This window comes from Lagopus muta, chromosome Z, assembly GCF_023343835.1.
Source record: "Lagopus muta isolate bLagMut1 chromosome Z, bLagMut1 primary, whole genome shotgun sequence".
NCBI classification, from domain to species: domain Eukaryota; kingdom Metazoa; phylum Chordata; class Aves; order Galliformes; family Phasianidae; genus Lagopus; species Lagopus muta.
The window spans coordinates 15,770,616-15,792,551 of NC_064472.1; the positions used below are offsets into that span (position 1 = coordinate 15,770,616).

Sequence of the window (21,936 nt, forward strand, 5' to 3'; positions counted from 1 at the left end):
AATTATGGGAAGAGTCCGACTTCAGGGTCAAATTGTGGTTTTATGTAAAGAAGGGTAACAAAGCTCATGTGGGGTCTGCAGCACAAGTCTTAAGAGGAGTGGCTGAGGGAGCTGGGATTGTTTAGTCTGGAGAAGAGGAGGCTCAGGGGAGACCTTATCACTCCCTACAGTGACCTGAAAGAAGGTTGTAGCATTGTGGGTGTTGTCCACTACAGATAGTGGCCTTAAGTTGTGCCTGGGGAGGAACAGGTTGAATGTTAGAAAAATTTCTTCTCTGAAAGAGTGGTGTGCTATTGGAACAGGCTGCCCAGGGACATGGCAGTCACTGATGCTGGAGATGTTCAAGAAACATGTGGATGTGGTACTTAGGGAAATGGTTCATTGGGCATGGTTATGATGGGCTGGTGGTAGATGGTCTTAGTAGTCTTTTCCAACCTTAGTGATTCCATGATTCTCTTATTCTGTAAGTAGAAAAGAAGGTTAAAGGGCACAAAAGTAATAGAAATCCACAGAAAGGTTTGAAAGCATTTTCAAAGATTAGGAAATGAAGCAAGATGAGAATGGAAATACTTTTTTTTATAGGTAGTGGACATTTGTGAAATGTTGTTCTTCTGTTACATGTCATGTGTAGATACTGATGATAAGTTAAAAAAAAAAAAAAAAAAGAGTACTTATAACCAGAAATTGGTAAAAAATTACAATTTCTGTTGTATCTATTCAGTTGGACTTCTTTCATCTTCCTTCCTATTGCTTCATCCAGAGTGGAAAGTGAAAACATCACATTTGTGTCATGATGAATTTTCACAAATATTATATAGGATCTCAAACCAAAATTTTCACCAGTACGATTTTATTTTTCTTGAAAGTATTTCACTAACCTTTCTTTCAGCTTGCTAACTTGTTCAGAAGGCACATAATCAATCCCAAAGCAGAACTTAATCTTCCGTATTTATTCATAACTTACTCTGCTGATTCTTAGTATTGCTTTGCTTGTACAGAGCTTTGTGCATCCTCTTCTTCCATTACTTCACTGATGAACTAGATTGTGGATTTTGACCATCAAACAAAAAGTAACCTATGAGTTCTGTAGCTCTTGATGCATAAAGATGAAGAAAGTCTTATTTACTCTTCTTACACTTTGTTATAGATTGGCTTTAGATTATCATAAGTTCCACATGCCAAAAAATCTTGTTTCTGCAAGCTTGTTAGCCGCACATGGAGCTCTGGCTCTAGTAGAAAGAGCTAAAACTGGAATAGAAACTACATCACAATTTCCACACTTAATAAGGCAGTAAGTCAGCTGTTGCCATGGGACAGAGATGGTTGAATTGTCAGAACTGTTCCATAGGCATAAATCTTAGACTTGTACCAGATGCTTCATGCTGTTTCTGCTGTGAAAAGCAGTTGGAAATTCAGCTTGAAGGATTTCTTTCCTAGAGAGAAACTGCAGGTGGCATAAAGTAGAGATAAAGTGAATGTGATGGGAAGATACGTCATACACTTCTGCTACGGTGTCACTATTGTGCCTTCAGGATGCATGTCTGACCGTATGGTTTATGCCATGATAGGTAATAAACACAGTTCGCGGCATGGAAAACAATCCCATAAATCCTATAAATTGATTTAGAGAGATACAGCTTGGCAAAATGACGGGTACAAGTTTCTCAGGAAACCTTTATTTTCAAAAAACCTTGCTGTCTCTAGATTTTTTATTTTTTTGTACTAATCCTCTAGAAACAAGACCACTGTTATACGTAAGGGAATAAACGGGTGCAGTACCTTTCGCTTTTCTGCCTTTTGCAGTTTACATGATTCTGTTTTATTTATTTATTTATTTTCTTTGCTCAGGATCTTACATTTTTGTGCATTGTATTGCCTGGTAGCATGTTCAGTTTGGGCCCCAAAACACGTCTTACACACAACTCCTGTGCAGGAGTGTGGTTCACTGTCTCAAAAATCTTGCTTGGCTGGGACAACTGCAGGCAATTTAGGCCTACCTTTCTCAGAGCCAAGTGCTAGAGGCTCGTACTTATGTCTGCATGTACTTCTTCTGCTCACTAAGTAACGTGGGTTTGGATCCTGCCTCTGGAAATGGCTCTGTGAATCTGCAAAGACTGTCCTGTTTAACTTTTGGAAATTATAGTAATAATAAATGTGGGTGAATGTGCTTGTTCTTTATCAAAATGGGGCAGACATATGAAAAACAGCAATTATGTTTTGGCTCTTAATCTAAGTTATGACTTAATTCATGAAGGCAGATAGATTTTTGCAGGACAATCTCTCTAAATAAGGAGCAGATACGGTTAAAACACAATACAAAACGCTTGCAAGAAGTGCTTTGTGAATAGAATTGTTTCTAAGGCTGTAGCTCTGACTGTTCATATTATTTCAAGCGGTAAGAAGTTTACATTAAAATCTCAAGGGAAACATGACATCTCTCACTAATTTCATATGGTGCTTTACTGTTTGTTAAATAACAAAAATTTTACAAGACCATTTATAGACTGAAGGTTGTTCTGAGCTTATAGGGTGAGAAATACATGTTCTGTGGGATGCCCTCCGGAGAGGGTCTGAGCTCAATAAAGCAGAAATAAAATGATCATTGAGGCTTTGTTTACAGCGAAGCTTAACTGTGCTCATGAAGCAATAGAAGCAATAGAATGAAACTAGCAAAGGTGATGGCTGGCTGGTTTGAATGTGTTTATGGGAATGGGCATAAATTATAGTGCTATAAGCTGTATTTATAGCAATGTAACTGTACAGGGTTGTACAGAGGAGCTGCTTTCCAAAAGAAAAAATCACATCCCTCACTGAAATAATCATGTTTTACTTCTGTGCAGAGTGTGGAGACCAGACCTAAATTCATTCCAGTTGCATTTCTGAGTACTTAAACAAGAGAACTGCTTCAGTGCAGCCTTTCTTTGGCTCTGAAAGGATTTAACCCACTGCAGAGGTGTGAACATCTGTGCCTTCACTGAAGTCTGTGATTTTTGAAGGTGCTTTAAGCTATCAGTGTCTTGTGTTTCTGTTTTGGTTCCAAATCTTATTAAATAACTCAATGGGAAAATGTTTCAGTGCTGCGGGACTGGAACCTCTTAAGAGACCTCTGTTAGCTTGCTGTAGCTGTGTTTCTGACAGCTCAGGTGGACATTTGGTAAGAAGCATTTTATCCTTACTGTAGAAAATGTACCCAAATGTGATCTCATATATGGCAGTCACAGAGACAATTTGGAACAGAAAAACAAGTTGTGCTCTGTTCAATAGTTGTGGCTTTTTTGTTTCCATAGCCCGAGCAAAACTAACATAGGCCTACCCAAGCAAAGCACTTCCTCTCTTTGGCAACTCCATCAAGCAATTTTTTCTCTCCAAGTAGGATTTCAGGTTTGTGCAAGTGGAGTGACCTATCTGAAAGGCTGTACTTATGGGAGATCTTTCTGATGTGATACTTCTCAACATACGGTGACTTGGGACATTGAAGCTCTCACAGCACAGGGACATCAATGTGCACTGAAAACCAAAATTTAAATAGAAGACAATTTTATACATCCTCCCGCCATTGTTAATTTTTTTAAATTTTTTTTATTTTTTAGAATGGAGAGGCTAACAATGTGATCAGGTTAAACACACCCAACACAGGAAATAAAAAAATGCTGAATTGAGGACTAAGCTATATTTATTCAGTTCCCAATCCAAATCAGTACTGTTTCTAATAAAAGCTGCTGTTTTATCTAATTGGAAGTGAACATTCCATTTTCAAGTATTTTGCTCTTTAGGCTTTGGTTCATGTCCCCTTAAAAATCTCTCCTCTGAGGTGGCAGTCTTAACAGATGCCATTATTACTTCCAACATGTTATGATTTTGAGTTGGCAGTTAAACTTTCTGTTAATGCTTTTCAAGTTGAAATGACATCATATATTGGTGCAAAATTTTATCGTTAGGATTCTTTATTTAGATTTACAGGAAAAAAACAAAACAAAACAAAACAAAACAAAAAAAAACCTTCATATAATTTCAACCTTTCCCCTTCCTGGTAATATTCACCACAGTGCTGAGACCACTATGGGAATTTATTGGTCTCTGTACTGGACCCTGAATTTGCTTATAGTCATTGCAAGAGGTGGTTTGAAGTTATTTCTAACCTGCATCTTCGTAAATCTTTAAATTTATTTCTATCTTTCAAATATTTTTCCCAGAAGGGTATTTTTTCATGAGTTTCCATTTAATGTGACCAAAACTGCTGCTGTCACAGATCCTATATGACGAAGAAGGAAGAGAAACACAATTTTACAGGGTTTCTGCACATAGGAGCATAGAGTAACTCACAAGGGGAGCAGCTTGTGCAGGCTATCCGGTCTACTCTCTGTTCAAAGAAGGATCAAGTTGAAAATACCATCTGTCTTCACGGTTAAGTTAAGTAGCAGAGGGCCTTATCAAATCAAGTTTTGAATATCTTCACTGAAGGGAGTTCTGTAACTACTTGAGCCCCTGTTCCTCTCTTCAACATAGTTTATTTATTTCTTTTTATTTGTTTATTTATTTATTTATTTAATGTAAGTACATGGAATTTCCTTGCTTTGCTTCAGGTTTTAAAATGGATTGAGAAGATTTTTTGTTTGAACATGGACTATTTGCTTGTTTCTAGAAAGATTTTTCTTTTCTTTGTGATGGAAGCCTACACTTGAACATCATTCTGTTTGACATCAGTCAAACAAACCCATACAAAGTCGACAGCAAGCTGCCAGGCTAAAAGAGTGAGGCTGAAGTACTGCTTTGGGTAAAGGTCATGGCTGCAAATGCAGTTTCTCAAAGATAGTTTTACTCCGAACAGACTCTTCATTAACTTATTGCTGTTTTTGTTGGTTTTGTGCTTTGTGTTTTGTTGTTGTGGTCATTTGTACCAGAGGACAAAACTCTCCACAAATGACTGTACTGAGATTTGTAATATTCCCTTATTTTGAAATATTTCTCCTCTTAAAATAATGGCATTTCATGCCATGAGAGATTAACTATGTTTCAATATCCCCTAGTCCTTAGGGAAAATGCTCTAAGATGGTGAGTTACAGATGATTCCTACCCAAATATCTAGAAAAGAGCTAAAAGAGAAAAGTCACAACATGTTGGCTTTACACAATGATGCGATTTAATCCTGGAATGACTGCAGCATCAAGAGTTGTGTGGCTAAATCTGTTGTCAGCTATAATAAACACTCTTTCTGCTTCCACATATGTGAATATGTGCAGCTGTTGAAGAAAACAGGCATCTCTGCTTCTTAGTCAAACAACACATAAAACGAATTATGTTAGAAAAGATTATGTGCAAAAACAGGTGACGGAGCTGTTTTGTAATAGATTGATTTACGGAAGAAAGTATGAGATCTATTTTTTTTTTTATTGATTACTTCCTACCATCATTGAATTTTGAAAGTAGAACTCATTTAGCTGAAGTCCTTGAGAGAGAGAGAGAAATCATATATGAATTTATTTTATAGTCTACATGGGAGTTGTATTCATGTAATTGAAAAAGATGCACTGAATCTGTTTTCAACAATGCACAATGCACAGTAAAAATTATTAAGAGAACTGTGCCATTCTGTCTTTGTCTGTCTCCTTAATTCACTACAGACATGAACATGCATCATGAATTATTTAAATGTGTACGTTGATACATACAATTTATAGAATTTAGAGATGGGAAGAATATGAATTATACAGCAGAAAGCTTTCAGCATGTTGTAGAATTGATTTTTTTTTTTTTTAAATTTAAATGAAGATGTACATTAACCTTAAAAAAAAAGAAAAAATCAAAGGGGCAGTGAATTTAGTGAGCCTCATGGAAGGCACACATGGACCTAGGTAAGAGATGAGAACAGTCTTTGTGTATCTGTTTTCTGGAGAAACAGATCCAAATAATCTATGTGTGGTGAAGACACTAATGTGACTGAAGCTCTTTTAAATTTGAATTGAACTCAGCTTGACAGAGAGATATAGGTGTCAAATAGGATTGCCACAAGTCTTATAAATGTGGTGTTTTGTTGAGAGGAAGGAGCCTAAGCAATACAGAGCCTGCTACAGTTCTCTTACTGAGTGTAACAGAAGTGTAAAGAGGTACCCTGATGCACAAAAGGCTTCAGGCTGGGCTTTGAGTAAAGCTCACAGACAACTGCAGAGAAAGCTGGGCTTTTCTATATATGGTGTTCACAGAGCAACTTTTTATTTACTTGTTTATTTAGGCAAACACACATGGTGAAATATCACTCTGAAGTAAAAATAATACAGTCTTAATATTCTTTTTAAGAAGGTTGAAATCAGGATGTGCCAGTTCAGCAGAGTAAACTTTTAGAATGGGCATGACATTTTTTCTTAGCTGAGCACTTCAAAAGCCATCAAAATAGCTGTTAGCTTCTGTTCTAGAAACCATCGGGATTCTATAAATAAACATAGGATAACAGAGGAGCAGGAAAAAAAAATCTTACCTCAGCAGTTATTGTAATTATTAATTCTGTTGTTTCTTTCTCCTTTTTTTTTTTTTTTTTTTTTTTTTTTTTTTTTTTTTTTTTTTTTTTTTTTTTTTTCCTTTTTACAGTGTATCCTATTCAGTGCACGTCTCTGAGGACTACCCAGGTACAGTGCAACATTCTTGTTCATGACATATGTATATGTGTTATTATAACTTACAGTATTCATATGAGAATATTTGAAAGAGTGTTAATGCGTTCCAGGTGCATCCTTGGGCTAATCACTTCCCGTTAGTTAGATAATTTTCACAGTCATTTCTCCTTTTCAGGCATCATTTATCAACTGAGTCAGGGTGAGAAAACCTGGTTCACAGGTTCCCTGAGACCAGAGCATGTGATGCTTCTTGTGTTTGGAGCCAACATTGATAGAGGAGCGAGAAAGTGCCCGACTCTTCTTTGGCATGGTAGATAAAGCTTGATCCTTCAGGAGGCTGAGCAGTCTGGCATAGGGCCAGCAAAGCACTTCAGTGTATTAAACCTTAATGAGACTACTCATGTTCTTAAAGTTAAGCCTGCGAACTGTGCACTGATGCTTCTCAGAGTCTGCTGGAGCCAAGGGCTTATGTGTGGGTATGTCTTTGGTAATGTAAGCTTGCAAAGCTGTTCCCAGCTGCTCGGTCCTGCCTCTCTGCTTTACCCTGAGCTGAGCTGGCAAAAGAGTTTGTGTAACCATGTGGCCAGCCTAGACAGGTGAATCACCTGTATAAAACACAGCTGGCCAAGAGTAGAAGCTGATTGGCAGCTTAATTATTTCCACTATTTCCTTCACAGACAGCCTGCACAGCTACTTTATAGGTAGATTCTCGTGGCAGATAATCTACAGAAGCAGCAATGGAAGAGTGAAGCAGGGCTGAGGGCAGACAGGCACTGTGCAAGTAGTGGTCCACAGTAATAAGTGCAAGATTGCACCACGTTGTGTATTTTGTACCTGGGAGTATTTAATAACGTTAATACTATGAATGGTATGAAAGCCTGTGTCCTTTTTTGATTATTTTCCATAAAATCTCTGTAATATGTCTAAAAAGAATATTTCTTTTTTCTTTTACAATCTCTCAAGTAGCAATGTCTTCATCTTCTTCAGTGTTAATCAGCAGCAAACTATGCCTGTTCAAAACACCAGTGTTTGAAGCAGAGGCAGAGAGAAATTACTGTCAGTAGTGATGATAAATACAACAGATTTTGTGTAAGAACACTCATAACCTTTATGAGAGATAATTTTTTCTTTTCACTAGTAACAGCTGGAGGAAAAACTGCTAGAAATGATGATCTGTTCAGCAGGTGGTGCAGAAAGTTGGATTCCTAAATTACACAGTCATGTTCATAAATTAATTGGTCACTTGATTGCTCTGACAATGAAAAGAGACAAATAGTTAATGTTAATGGTTAGTTTTGTTAAGGAATTGATTTATTCATTTCAGTGATTAGGCTGTTTTGAGGTTGCAGAACTTTATTCCTAGGAATCGCTAAACTAAATGACATTCCAGAGCACTGAACCAGCAATTGCTCCCATGGCAAATGAGATTTAATCTCCTGGCAAGCTCTTCTGTTTGACAGACCTCAAACCTTCCTTACCAGATGCTGCTTGCAGTATGCCCCAGTGGTCTACAGGTCTGAATTAGTTTGGCCCTAAAAACTAATAAATATTGTTTACCATTGCCCCCTGTATATTAGTGCCAACTGGAATTTGTTCATTTTACACTATGGTTAACTTGGTGAGGAGGACTGAACCAGCTGTGCATGTTTATTGATTGAAATCTAACCTTTCAACCCTTGAGAAGAGCTGATTTTATTTCTATCTCAAGCTTTTGCGATACGTATACCTGCTCTACGATGAAGAGCTGTTTAGTGAATTAGGAATAATAATGACACTTCGCTGTTTTCCAGCTTTGATCCTAAAAATAGGCAATGTGATTTGGTAAGCCAGATTCTCTTTGTATTAAATCTTTAAGTTAACATTACAGCTGATCGTGGCTCTCCTCTTTTCTGGTATGTATTTTTAGGGATGTTTCAGAGACACATCTGAATGTGATGGTGTCCACCCTGGGAAGCTCTGTGCTGGTGTCCTCAACTGAAAGATGACTTTAAGCATTGTTACTAGTTGCTGGAGTTCAGAGCAGCATGTGCTCATTAGATTACATTTCTTATAGGATAAGTCTCTGCAGATCAAGGTTTATGTCCATTAGTGTGTAGCTATATGAAAGTTGTATCATTTGGAGATTAAAGGTATGTAGTACACAGTGGATTAAGCTTTGAAATCCAGGAGATGAAATCTGGGAGAAAACTGTCAGTTGATCATAAGATAAGTTGCTAATGTATATGATCAATATACGGAAAGAGAAAAAAATTTTGCCTTAAAAATGTTCATTCAGCCAAAAGTGACCCCACAAATAAATCTTGGATACTGTAAGACCTGTGGGTACAATGTATAGCTCCCTGCATTGCTATTACACATCACCGTGTTGGCATTGATAACAGTGTGTAGCTACCGCTGAATTGATTCATAAAGCATCAAAAGATTACAAACAGCTGAACATTAAATCATACCTGTGGGAACCATAACATGACATGACAACTTTCAATAATGAAAGGTGCTTGAAAGTTTCATAGTTGCGAGTGAAAGCTAAAAATACGCTCACAGAGGCATGCTGAAGAAGTTAATGAGAGTGCTGACACAGTAATGTCTGAGAGTCATACATTGCTGAAAATGTGAAAATATCACTGAAAACTTCAGAGGTAGGGTAATAACAGTTCCAGTAAAATACCTTGGTAACCGTTTTCTCATAACATTGAAAAAAGTGAGGAAAAATAATGCTCCTTAGGAACAGTTGTAGAACATACCATCAGTGAGAAGACTGAAGTCCCATTAGTAAGAGTGTATCATGACTCGTGTGAGAACAATTGCAGCAGCAAGCATTTTGCTAATGAATATGTTTTCTGACTGATACTTGCTGGCTGCCATAAACTTTTAGAACTGCTGCAGTCTTTTATCTGAGTTATTTTTGAATTATAGATATGTTAACAGAATCATCCCTTTCTTAGACCATGTTAGACTTTAGCAGAAGTGGAAACAACCCACTTGGTAGTGAGTGGTTTGTTGCCTCTCTGAATTAGATTCAGGCAGGCACTGCCTATGGGATCCTCTCGAAAGCAAATGAAAACCAGTATCTTAATTTCAAATTTCATTAGTCAAAAAAAAAAAAAAAAACCCCCAAAAAAACCAAGACAAAACACAAATGTAAAAAAAAGTAGTAGCGGTTGCCAAGTAGAAAAGAAAAACAAAAGCTTGGCAGTGAGTGAAACATACTATGCAGCTGCCAAGAATGAGTGACAATCAGTGGACATAAAAATGTAATTAAAATCAATACAACTTTAATTGAGTTGTCTTTTTTTCCATATACGTATATTTTGGTATATTTTCTACAGCACAGATTGTTGTATTACCTACTATTTCATATAGCTATAAATTCTAGCACATGGATTTCCACTCCCCCACCCATCTATACAGTTCTGGGTACATTTATTTAGAATCAAGTGATGATCTCAGTTATTCCTGCTCGTTACACTACACAGCAGTAAGTTATTCCCCAGCTTTAGAAAAGAATGGGCATAAGTTTCATATCCAGAGGTTGTGGTTGGATTTGATGATCTTTAAGGTCTTTTCCAATCTGAGCAATTCTGTGTTCTATGTTTTATGCAGGGACTGAAGCAATGACAGTGAGGTGTGCATGCAGATGGAGGCAAGGCAGTGGGCATGGGGAGGGTAAGGTGCAGCTGCCCTGAACACACAGTTACAACCTGTCCTCCCCACGGACAAAAGCAGCAGGAGTGAAAGCTGACCGATGGCTGGAGGGGCCCCCTTTTGTGCTCAGTGTGCCGTGCCAACTGCAGAGCAGATGCCGACTGAGCAGATGGAGCAGGTTGCTGTGCCTGCTTCAGTGTGGTGCTCAGGGAAAAGTGCCAGCCTCCCGGAGCACTTAGCTGCTCACAGGGTGTATCTGCTGTACTGTGCTCCGATGACCCACATTACCTCTGATGAACACAAAGTAGAAGCATGAGAGAGTGTGGGACTGCACCAGATGCAGCAGGTGTGTGAAAGTGGCAGAAAGGCTGATTCACAGTCCCACAGAATGGGAAAGCCCCACGTGCAAGCAGCAGCATGGCAGCTATGGAAACCCCAGAGTCTTAATGCAGGCTTCTAGGAACCACTGTAGTGCAAGGGACAATACTGCTGAATTTACTGATAAATTAATGCTAACATTTCTATCATTCCATTGAAAGCACTCCAAGGCTTTGAGGCCCAGATTGCAGTAGTATGCTTACAATTGTATGCAAGATTATGCTCTTCACTGATGTGACCAGGGTGTTCAAAGTGATGATAGCTCTTGTTTCAGTTCTGTTACTTCTCTATCTATGACAGTCCTAATTGTCAATCTTTTTGCAATAAAGTGCAAAGTCTATTTCAACCCATATCATTAGAAAACAAAATCTTAGTTCCTTCATAGGCACTTCAACAATTCTTGCAAAATCAGCTTCTGCAGGTACTACCTGAAACCTTGCTGCTCCTCTTCTGTTTAGTTGGAAATGAAAAAAAACACAGCCTAACCTCACATTTTATGAGGAAGCTTAGAATATAATTTCCATATTCGTATACATACCTAAGCCTTTCTTTTTCCTGAATCTTGTAAAGAAGATGTTCTCCATTGATTAGAAGATAATTCAGACCTGCTTCTTGAGACTAGCTAACACGAGGCACAGGCATCTGTGAATATTGTGCTCATAAACTCACTCTGCATGTGTGAGTGTTGATGTCAGGCATGATAAAAAGCCCTGAAGAACTCTTCATTTTGGAAAAGCTTCGCTCAAACCCCCATTAGCCTTGATAGAACAGTTCTGAGCATTGCTTGATACACTTCCTGAAAACTGTGACATTGGAATCCTGGGGTTTGCTTGTATAAAATATGGGTCTCAATCTTCCATCTTTTTTGATATTTTTCTTTTTGTCAGCAATCTCATTAGAGAAAACACACCAGGAGATGTATGCTGGCCTTCTTTAATCACTGGCAAGATGGTACCTTGTGGCAAAAGGGTGGGATGGATGATGAGGGAATGGGTTGGCAAAGCACCGTGGGCCTTCAACATACAAGGTGTTTTTCTTTTATAGATAACACTTACGTTTCCAGTTCTGATAATGATGAAGATGTATTAGTTACAACAGAGCCAATTCCAGTAATTTTCCATCAAATTGCTACAGGTAATCTTACATCCTGATGATTTTACTAAATTCTTAGTAAAGAAGATGCTTTGTGAAGGAGGACAAGATGTTGCCTCTACTTAAATAGATGTGTTAATGGATGCAGTTGAAGTTTGCTAGTTCCTCATGGGCTTACTGTAGTGAATTGTCCTACATTTCAGAATTTAATAAATTAAAATGCTTCTTTTATGGATCTACACAATTGTGTAGGCAGAATGTATTTTATTCTTTTAGTGTCTTGCAGTCTGTACTAAAGCAATATTCCTTGAATAGTTAGACGTGCTTAATACTCAGTTATATATTTTTATGCTCTCTTGCTTAAAACTCTATGAAATCTTCACCACTGGGAGTGAAATAGTCTGTAACTATCATTGCCTCTAGAGAATTACTTCAAAAAATTTCATGCAAAATGGTTGACAAAATGAGACTGTAGAAAAAAATATAATTCCAATGAAATTATTTCATTTGAAATTATTTCCATACTTTTCAGAAGTAGCTAACAAATAAAATGGCATTCTTTTCAGAAGTCTAGACACTTACATACTATGTATTAGTAAGATCTGTGCACATTTCTTAGAGGCTTCTTAGGTTTTATCAGCTAAATTCCTTGATGATTTCAGACTGTAGGAGAAATTGTGTAGAGCAGTCTAAATTCTGACAGTTGCTCAGATGGGATTATTATGTTTATTATTATTACATAGCTTATTTTTTGAATAGAAAACAATCTGATTTAAATTTTGGTAGTGGATTTTGACCTTGCTCCTTTTTACACAAAAGTGTAAATTGATTGAGCAAAACAAATCTTCTGGATAGACTAGCTGAATTTTATTTGATAATTGACATCATAAGATTTCTGAAATGTGTGGGCTTCTTTATTTCAGACTGTTGTAAGCAATTTGGTGCCCATCGTGCCCATATCTTTATGTTCCTTATGCACACCATTTATTTCAACTAAGTATTTTGAGTTGGCATATGCAAAATTATTTCACGTTTTTTCACAGACGTTCCCTATTTTCCCTTTTCTCTTAAGAATTAAGAAAAACCAGCGATGTCAACTATTGCTTATCCATTAAAGCAAAATTACAGAGGGAGAATGGAGAGGTATGTACTTCTTATATGTGTATTTTAACAGGTATTTTAAGAAATGAGAGAAAACTGGAATGCTTGACTTAGAATTTCTCTCAAATGTATGCTTACTCAGATTGTGGATACATGTATTTTAGAAGTATCTTAGTTCACTTAGGCTACTGCTGTGGTGTTCAGCACTCCAGCTGGCGTCTCTGGAGCTTTCCCTGACAACATTCACTGTTAATATCTGAAACTGAAGCTGAAGCCTTGTCAGTCAAGCCTCTGGCATGGGCCTCTAACCAATCTCTCTGAGATGATATTAAGAAAGAAATGACAATAGAATGAGGTCTTCAGAGGCTGACAGTGTTAAGGATTCAAAGAAAGTGCCACATAGGCTTCCATGCCAAGCCTGAGAATGAGTACTGTACCAAGAATTCAAGAACTTAAATGCTTTCTCTGATAAGTTTGGTTTCTGGGTTTGCAATACTTGTTTTCTGACTACTGCTGTAAGACTCTGATCTGTATTTGATCATGGAAAAGGTCAGTTTTGATAATGGGTGTGGTGTTTGGGTTTTTTTTTTTTTTTGTTTTTGTTTTTGTTTTCAGTCAATTTAACCTGATTTGATTTCAAAGGCTGCAATGGAAGTTTTTTGCCTGTGTCACTTCATAATTGTTTTCAGTGCTCTGTAAACATTAGAAATTCAAATGCAGTAAGAATTATTAATATTTTTTTTTAGATTGAACAAAGTAGTTAAGCATGAAAGTACTGAAAGAGCCTTTAAATAAGTCTCTAACACTGACCATTTCTTTTGGCTAGACAGTTAGAGGTTCAGGTTAGGACAGGATGAGTTTGTCATTACTCTCCTATGAGAGTTTCATTTCTCTTTACTTTGTATTGAAGCTTCTTCAGTTGGGTTCTGTTTGAATACAGACTTCCCCTTGAGCAAGGGTTATTGTTAAACAAATACAACTGAAGTCACTTTGTTTCTTTTCAGTAAAGCAAAAGCAAATACAATTTTTATGCCTCGTCTCAGAAAATTGCTGTGAAATTGTCTGAAATACAGTTTTTCTTCTATGTGCGTATGCAGTATCCAGAGCAGGAATTTAGAGGTAAAGATAAGGAGATGGGATTAGATTGTCTGGCCATAGAAATTGGTGATGTTTACAAATATATGGAATTTAAACATACCTTCTCTACTGTGATTCATAGATCTGATTTCTATTCCATTGTGAAAGTTCTGTGTAGGACATAAATACAAAATATGCAATAAGTACATTGTGTTTGGATTTAAATGAGGTGTTGTGGTTTTATCAGGTTTTTTTAGGGGGTTCTTGTCAGCAGAGGGCCTAGAAATAACAAATGGATTGTGGGAAACAGTATTAATAATATTTTCAAGTAATTATGTAATTATAAATGAGGGCTCCATTAGTAAGAAGCAGAATACAACACTGTAGCTCATGCTGAGTTGCAGTCTGTACCACGAGCAGTTCTATTTACTTGAGTGCAATTATTCACGGAGAACCCAATTATGGTAAGTTTTACTTGGGTAAGCATATTACTTTTTAATCCTTAATTTTCCAAATCTTGGAGTAGAGCTGGTCAGAAAATTAAGATTTAACTTTCTTGGCAACAGGCTGGTACTTTTGTTAAAAAATAGTAACTAAGCAGTAGTGTGTCAGAGCTTTTTACATGAGGGAACTTAAAAAATCTCATGGTTGGGCTTGAATTATTTCCTTAAACTATTAGAATTGATTTACCAGAATAAAGTAAATTAAAACTTTATTAGATCAGTAAAATGCTAAACGAATTAAGTTCAGAACCTCTATTGGTGGGTAAATTATGCTTTGTTTAGCAGAAGCAGAAAGTGAAGTAGCTCTGAATATCCTACTGAATTCACCAGTTCCCTAAAATACCACACTGTGTCTACATTCAGACAAAGTATTGTTTCTCTGATCTATTTCCAGGGTGTTTTTTTGTGCACTGCTAGTATGTGCAGGCTTTGTCTGCTATTTCACTGTTCTTAAAATAGGCCCACTGTACACCTTGGGAAAAATGATACTGAAGTGTCTTTTCCTAAAGCTGTGTACAACTTACTTATAAAAACGTAATTATTGTACTCAGAACGTTAAATGCAAGACAGACATATTGCTTATGTCATTGTTAACTTTCCTCTTTAATTAAGGAGTCACAGCACAACAGCACACTTGAAGAAGACTCTGAAGGAGATAATGATTCTGAGGAATTTTATTATGGAGGACAGGTAATTGAGGATATTTTTGCAAAAGTTTCAAGAAATGGATACTTGAAACCTTCCATGGTTCATTCCCTTGCAAATCTTTGATAACTGATTTTGTATGTATATTCAATACAAAATAGAATGTGACTTGTATGTGTACATAGTATTTTAAAGTATTGAATGATATATTGTGTATTTGTGTCAAACTTATAGTGAGCTCATTTACATCTGTAAAACTGTAGGAACAGAAAATCCAACTGTTCTTGAGGGTGTTTGAAAATAGAAGCCAGTTGCTTATTTCCAGGAAATAGGTATTTACTCTTTACAGCTTATCCGATTATTTATATAAATGGGAAGTCAGGATGGATCCAAATCTGTTTCCTGCTGGAGGGTTGCCATTTTGTAAAGTCAAGAGCACTGCAATTTAATGGTAAAAATGGTTATTTGAAAACAATTTTGATCTAGGCAACACTCTATCATCTTTTCTTAGCTCTGCGGTTAAATTCACCTCAGAAAATGCTGCATATTTTTAGGTGAATGTACCTTTCTGCCTTTTCTCCTTGTTCCTTTAGTAGAATTAGTTATTATTACATCCTCTGATGTATTGAGAAATAAAATCTCTTTATATCTTTACCTTCTGCATTGTCAACAGAATGCTTCATGCTGCTAGACTCTGTATTCAGATTTTTCTTACCTTCCTATTCTAAAGATTACCTCAGAGAAATAATTCCTCCCCTACGCTGTTAGAACTGTTTGTTTCAATGGACATCTTAAGGAATTACGGCCGATATTTGTGAAAGTCATCATTGCCTCTGCCTGAAGGCTGAAGCCATCCATGCCCTCAGAGCAGAGAGGAGAGGCTGCAGGTGTGCGTCAGCAGCGCCGGCTGCTTGGGTTTGGAGCGGACTGTGCAGCATACTGATGAGCAGGGCACCACTGAGCATGTTCTCCAGGCGAAATGCAAGCTAAGGCTCTGTACGTTTGCTGTAAAGAAAGCTCACCCCTAAAAATCTGTGAAGAGTGATTCTGAAACTGGTAATGAAAGAATGTATTTTTAGCGACAGAAAACAACTATCGGGGGTGTGGACTCGTGTTCACTTTAGAAATGACTGCAGGAGTTGCCTCAATTCCACTGACTGTTCCTGCACCCTGCAGAGCACTGGAGAGGGCTGTGTACACGCATTCCTTTGCAGAGGCTGATTTTAATCTGCCTGCGAGGAAGAATCTTCTGATTTTGCCCTGTAGTGATGAGTTATGTGTACTAGCTTCATTTTTCAACTTTGCAGAAAGAGCATTAACCTCGGTGAAGGTGAAGTAAAAGCCAGCAAACAGCTGGAAGTGCTCACTTCTTGAACCAGCACAACTACACCTGATGTAGGATGACTGCTTGTGCCCAAACAGATGAATGTTAGAACTACCTATGAGATATATACTAAGAAAGCAGTAAATAATTTTGTAAGATGTAAAAGAGCTTTTCAATAGCAACTACTAGTCAGAATTCAGTTGCCTTATGTTATATACATGTAGGTTAGAATTACATTACATTGAATCATCTGGTATTTATTTAATTGAAGAAATCGCAACAGACCAAAAAAAGCAGTAAAATTACAATTAAATTGGCAATTAAAAAAAGGTAGTAAGTGATTGTGAATGTCTACAGTATAGAAAACTCCAAAAACAATATGAGGAGAACAAAGCGAAAGCAATGACAAGAAACCAAAGACATCATCAAAAATATATTTAAAGAAACCTAAAAAAAGGAAATGTTTAATTAAAAGTTTCTTGGCCAAGAAAATGGCATTCTAAGGAAAATCTGTAGACTGAAGTGATTGATGACTTACAAAACAGATAAAAAACCATTACTGAACTAAGTTCCTGGAGAATTAAAAGAGTCCTGTCCAAATGAGGTGAGTTTAGAGAGTTATTAAATGATCATAACAGGTACTGGGATTCAGTAATATGAGGAAAGACTAAGTAATTGACTATGTATTTGGGGAACAAGTAAGGTAAGCTCCTTTATTTGAGAGAAGTGGTTGCTGTGGCCATAGAGAGAGGGGACAAAAACATTGACTGCGGCAATCAGAGGGAATAGAAGCCAATGTAAATTGTGTGCAACACAGCTGGAAAAGATTGTTACAGGTTAATTCTAACATTTCTAAATGGTTTTAGCTGGAAAGACAAGGAGCAACTGATGATGAACCAAGGAGCTTAGAAAATGTGAAATGGCACTTGATGGGCAGTGAAAACATGATACGACCTTTTGGTCATGAATTAAATGCTTGTATCTGCTTCCTAGGCACCTGCATGTAATCCTCCCTAAGGATTTAATGAGTAAAGACTTTAAAGTAGCTATGTGATTCAATAGCCTAAATCTTATTGATTTTCAATGGGATTTAGGTCTGTAAATCACCTAATCTCTTTTAAAAATGCAACCTTTTGTCATTATATGGGACAAAATAGTCTGAATCAGGTCTCAGATTAAAACTGAGACTTTCTAAACACAGACCCTTCTGACACTGCAAAGTTATCAGATTTTTTTAACCTTTTTTTTCACTTTCTCTGTTTCTCACTTTGAATCTTTAGCTTCTACACTTGCAATAGAGAATAGGAGTTTGGAACAGTAGCACTACTGACTGGTTCTTTTTTTCTCTTTTGTGTTTAGCTACAGAACATACTTGCAAATTTAGATATACTAAACTTTGGCAGTCTCCTCTGCATACATCAGCATGTCTGTAGCACTGATTCAGGGATGGAAAATAACCACACTGTGATCTAACAGTTTGCTAGGACACTTCTTTGTTTTCTTTTGGAATTCATTACCCCTTGCTATCAGAAAATAGATGGCAGAAAGCATTATGCTGAGCAGTTCACTGTTCTGCATAGCATTCTGTTTGGATTTCATTATTACTAGTACATTAGAATGGTTAAAAATGTAGGTATTAAGTGCAGCAAAGTGGTAGGTGAGCCACAGTCACAATTTTAGAAATCATTGCTGTGCCCTCTTTGGAAGCAGGACGTTATTGATACATCCTGAAAGAATTCATCTTTGGGGAAGAAAAAAAAAAAAAGTTTTGTTCCCTTGCTTGTGTGTGGGGGAAATTGTCCTGATATGTCTTCCCAAACAGAACAAGGATGATTGGCTTAAACCTTTCTGGTTGGGAATATCAGTGATATCTGTAAGTAATTGCATATGCTGTGCTGATGAATTGTGTGCCTTACAGTTGAAGACTATCAGCTCTAATCAAATTATTCAGTTGATCAGTCAATTGTTATTTTAATTCAGTTGAAATTTATTTAATTAGATACGTAATGACAAGTGTGGCTCCAGATATCAGAACTGCGGTGCGAGAGCACTTGGATCTGGGAGAACTGAAGAAACAGTACTGCAATTAGATAGGATTCTGCGTAGCAGGAATTCTCAGCAGGATTCATATATAAGGATATATTTACGAGTGTGAAGGGCTAAATTACAGATTAGCGCTTTACTCTTTGACTTTGGCAAAGGTACAGACCAAATCCTACTCTCATGTCTGAATCTGTCTATATCTCTAGAGTTCATTAACTTATGTGAAATTATTATCATTCTAATTGGTATAAAGAGATAGCATTAAATTAACAGAAGCAAGCAGATTGATTACCAAGAAAATAGAAGTAGACATTTAGAGGATTTTTATGAGCTTAACAAGGATTTTTGTCCTTATGAAAAGGAATATATATATTTTTTTATTTCACATAACCTAGCTAGACAGGCTCACAGTTTTTGTTTTATAGTGTAAACACCAATATAACTATACCTCCTTTTCATGTGGAGTTTGAAAAAAATTGGTGCGATATCTAAATATGTGTTACATCAGTTCCAATTTGGTAAAAATTCTTCAAATGAAAATGTGTTCATCAATTATTTTTCTTTTTCAGTCTGATCTGACTGCACTGATGGTCTCATATGCAGACTGAAAATGTAATATATGCTAAAAAAATGTAATATATGCTAATATATATGTAATATACTGAAAATGTAATATATATGCACTTAATGCATAGAATAGTCTAGTGCTTCTCTTGCTGAGGCTAGGCCATTCTGCCTGTACAATACATGAGAGCATGGCAAGAAATGGAGGAAAGCTTGTCCTTTCCTACTCCAGACTGACGAAATGGGGGAAATCTGGTTCTTCTGCTTTACAGTTTTAAAATTTTAAGAGATCCAGAACAACCCTCAGGACAAGACAGTGGAATGAGTTCTTTCCATCTTCTCTTCCACAAATAGGGGTTGGAACCTCTGACTTTTTGATACAGAGGTGCCTGCTATTCTTCTCAGCAATATTATATTATAATATTATTGCTTAGAAGAGTTATACCACTTCAGTGCTTCAGCTAATCAAGGAAGTTCTTTCTGAGCTTGTTAAGAAATCTCTATGAAAAATATTTTTCAGGGGGAACTTTCAAGAGCCTAGATCAGATGCCAGTAATGAAATGAATAAGAACTCCTAGATTATTTTGTTCCGATAGGTTAGCTATGATGGAGAACTTCATAAACACCCGCAGCTGGAAGCTGATTTGATAGCAGTGAGAGAGATCTATGGACCTAATGCAGTATCTCTCAGGTACGTTATTTACTGTTTTTATTGTGGAACCTTTAAAATTTTGGAAAATGAGTTCTATGTACACTTACCCCTACAGCTAAAACTATGATTTCTGTGTATTGTGGCAAAAGAAAGGAGCTCTCATAGCTAACAGTAATGCTGGATTTGGCTTCATTTCATGGCTGAGTACTCTTACAACTGCCTATGTTGAGAGCAGGCCCAGGACGCCTGTTCTAAAACATTGTCTTTTGCAGTTCAGTAGGTAGCTGATAAGGCTGTTGTAATTTGTTGAAAAATGCTATTCAGCATTACTCTAAACCCTTGTTAAACTCCTTCTCTGTCATATTGTCTTCTGCCCTGGAGGTGGACGAGACGAATGATAAGAGATTTAGTAAATATTGTCCTTAGGGGAAGGGAGAAGGAGTTGGCTTTGTCTAGTCTGGAAAAAAAGTCAGAGGCTGTATATAAACAGAAGTGATCAAATGTTCTCTATTGCTGTAATGAGAAAATAAGAGGCTAGGTTGTGGGCAACAAACAAGAAATTAGGTAGATTTTAGGAAAGATTTCTACCGTAGTAAAATTGGAAACTGAAGAATTCTACTTAAGCAAATAGAGGAATATTTTGCAGAGCTAGAGAGTTTGCAGAGAGATTATGTTAAAATTTTCAGTACATGTACAAGTGTGCATGGTTCTGCTCTAGAGCATAGCTGTATGATGTATTGAATTCACTTCAAGTATTTTATAACTTCATTTTCCATTTATGTAATATTAATAATTTCATTAAAATAACAGGCAAGATGTAACACCTGTCAGAAAAATTACAAATAAAATATCAAAACTGACATATAACAAAGTAATGAAATATAGAGAATATTAATATAGAGATAATAAACTTAGGCATACATGTATTGCAAGTAACAGTTCCCATTAACCTCTAAACAATAATCTCTATTATTTTAGTCTGAGAGATAATATCTACAAATATGGTGTGATGTGTCTTTTGAAATTAAGTGGAAATTCATTACATTTCAGGGATCTATTGAACTGAAATCCATACAGTTGTGTATGGGCTTAGGAAGTGAATGAGATAAATGTTTAGTTGCCAAACAGTTAACTATGAAATTGAGAATACCTTGGTATTGTGCTCCCTCAGGCTTCTAAAATTGGAACTTGGTATGTAACCTTTCAAAAACTGTTATGTGTCTAATTTGTTGAATCAGTGTTTCATTATGACCTCCTTAGGCTCACTGTACTAGAAATTGGCATTTGTGGCTTTTGGCATGTAGAAAACTTTCATGCTTCTTGCACTCAATTACGGTGGAAAATACTTTTGAATTCTTGGAAATGATAAGCACAGAATTAGGCATTCAGTTTCATCCCTCTCCAACAGCTCCACTTCTCTGATTGCAACAAGCTTATCTAACAGTGAGACCCACAAAAATGCATTTCATAGAGAGCTGACCTTGTTTTTGTGATCTCCGACTGTCAGAAAGGGAACTTTACATATTGAAAAACAAAATTCCTGCACCTGCAAGCTTTTCATAGAAAAAATGTCAACTGATGTTTGAAAAACTGAGAGTGAATGCGCTTTCAATACCAGGAGTGCTCCAAAAGCAATGCCTCCTGTTTTGTTTTGTTGGCCCATGCTGTCAGAAGTAGATGGTGCTATGGCAATAGTGGTTAAAACTTCCTGACAGGATTCTGTTAGATTTTGTTGCCATGCGACAGATGAAACATCAATGAGCATAAGTTAAATCTGCACCTTGGGAACTTTAGCAATACTGCACATAGCAGATAAAATAACGTTACCTATTGCCTTGAGCGCATTACGCCGCAATTGGTACCTTTTGACAAGCAAATGCTTGAATGTGTGAAGCAATCCCACAGGTATCATATGCCACCTTTTAGTCTGTGTTATATTTATCTTCAGTTGTTTATCTCAAGGCTCTGCTTAGGTTACTGGCTATGAACCTAAAATACCTATGAAACTAGGATTTTCTTTTTTTGTAAATAGCAACAGTGTATGGCCGTTATTGTTTCCTTGGTTTGTTTGTGCAATATGTTAGACAAAAATACATGGCACCAATGGTATAGACTTTGGGAAAATTATTTAAAAAAATAAATTAAGAAGTTGCACCCTTTGATTTGAAAGAAAGTTTTCAGTGCAGCAGACATTCACCCACTGGATTTATTGATCCAATCTGTGTAAAAGTATATTTATACACATTCTGAATTTAAGTCAACATTATGCTTTATCATTATCTTTATAAAATCTTCCCTTATAAG

At 36.7% G+C, this 21,936-nt stretch overlaps 1 protein-coding gene across 1 annotated transcript in view; it reads left to right on the forward strand.

Moving 5' to 3' along the window:
• PARP8 (poly(ADP-ribose) polymerase family member 8) overlaps window positions 1–21,936 on the forward strand; it is a 114,864-nt gene that overhangs the window by 45,663 nt on the left and 47,265 nt on the right. Inside the window, exons 3-7 of the mRNA XM_048930711.1 lie at window positions 6,583–6,620; window positions 11,676–11,765; window positions 12,796–12,866; window positions 15,017–15,094; window positions 19,577–19,671. Of these exons, the coding sequence (XP_048786668.1) occupies window positions 6,583–6,620; window positions 11,676–11,765; window positions 12,796–12,866; window positions 15,017–15,094; window positions 19,577–19,671 (372 nt within the window). The remainder of the gene's footprint in view (window positions 1–6,582; window positions 6,621–11,675; window positions 11,766–12,795; window positions 12,867–15,016; window positions 15,095–19,576; window positions 19,672–21,936) is intronic.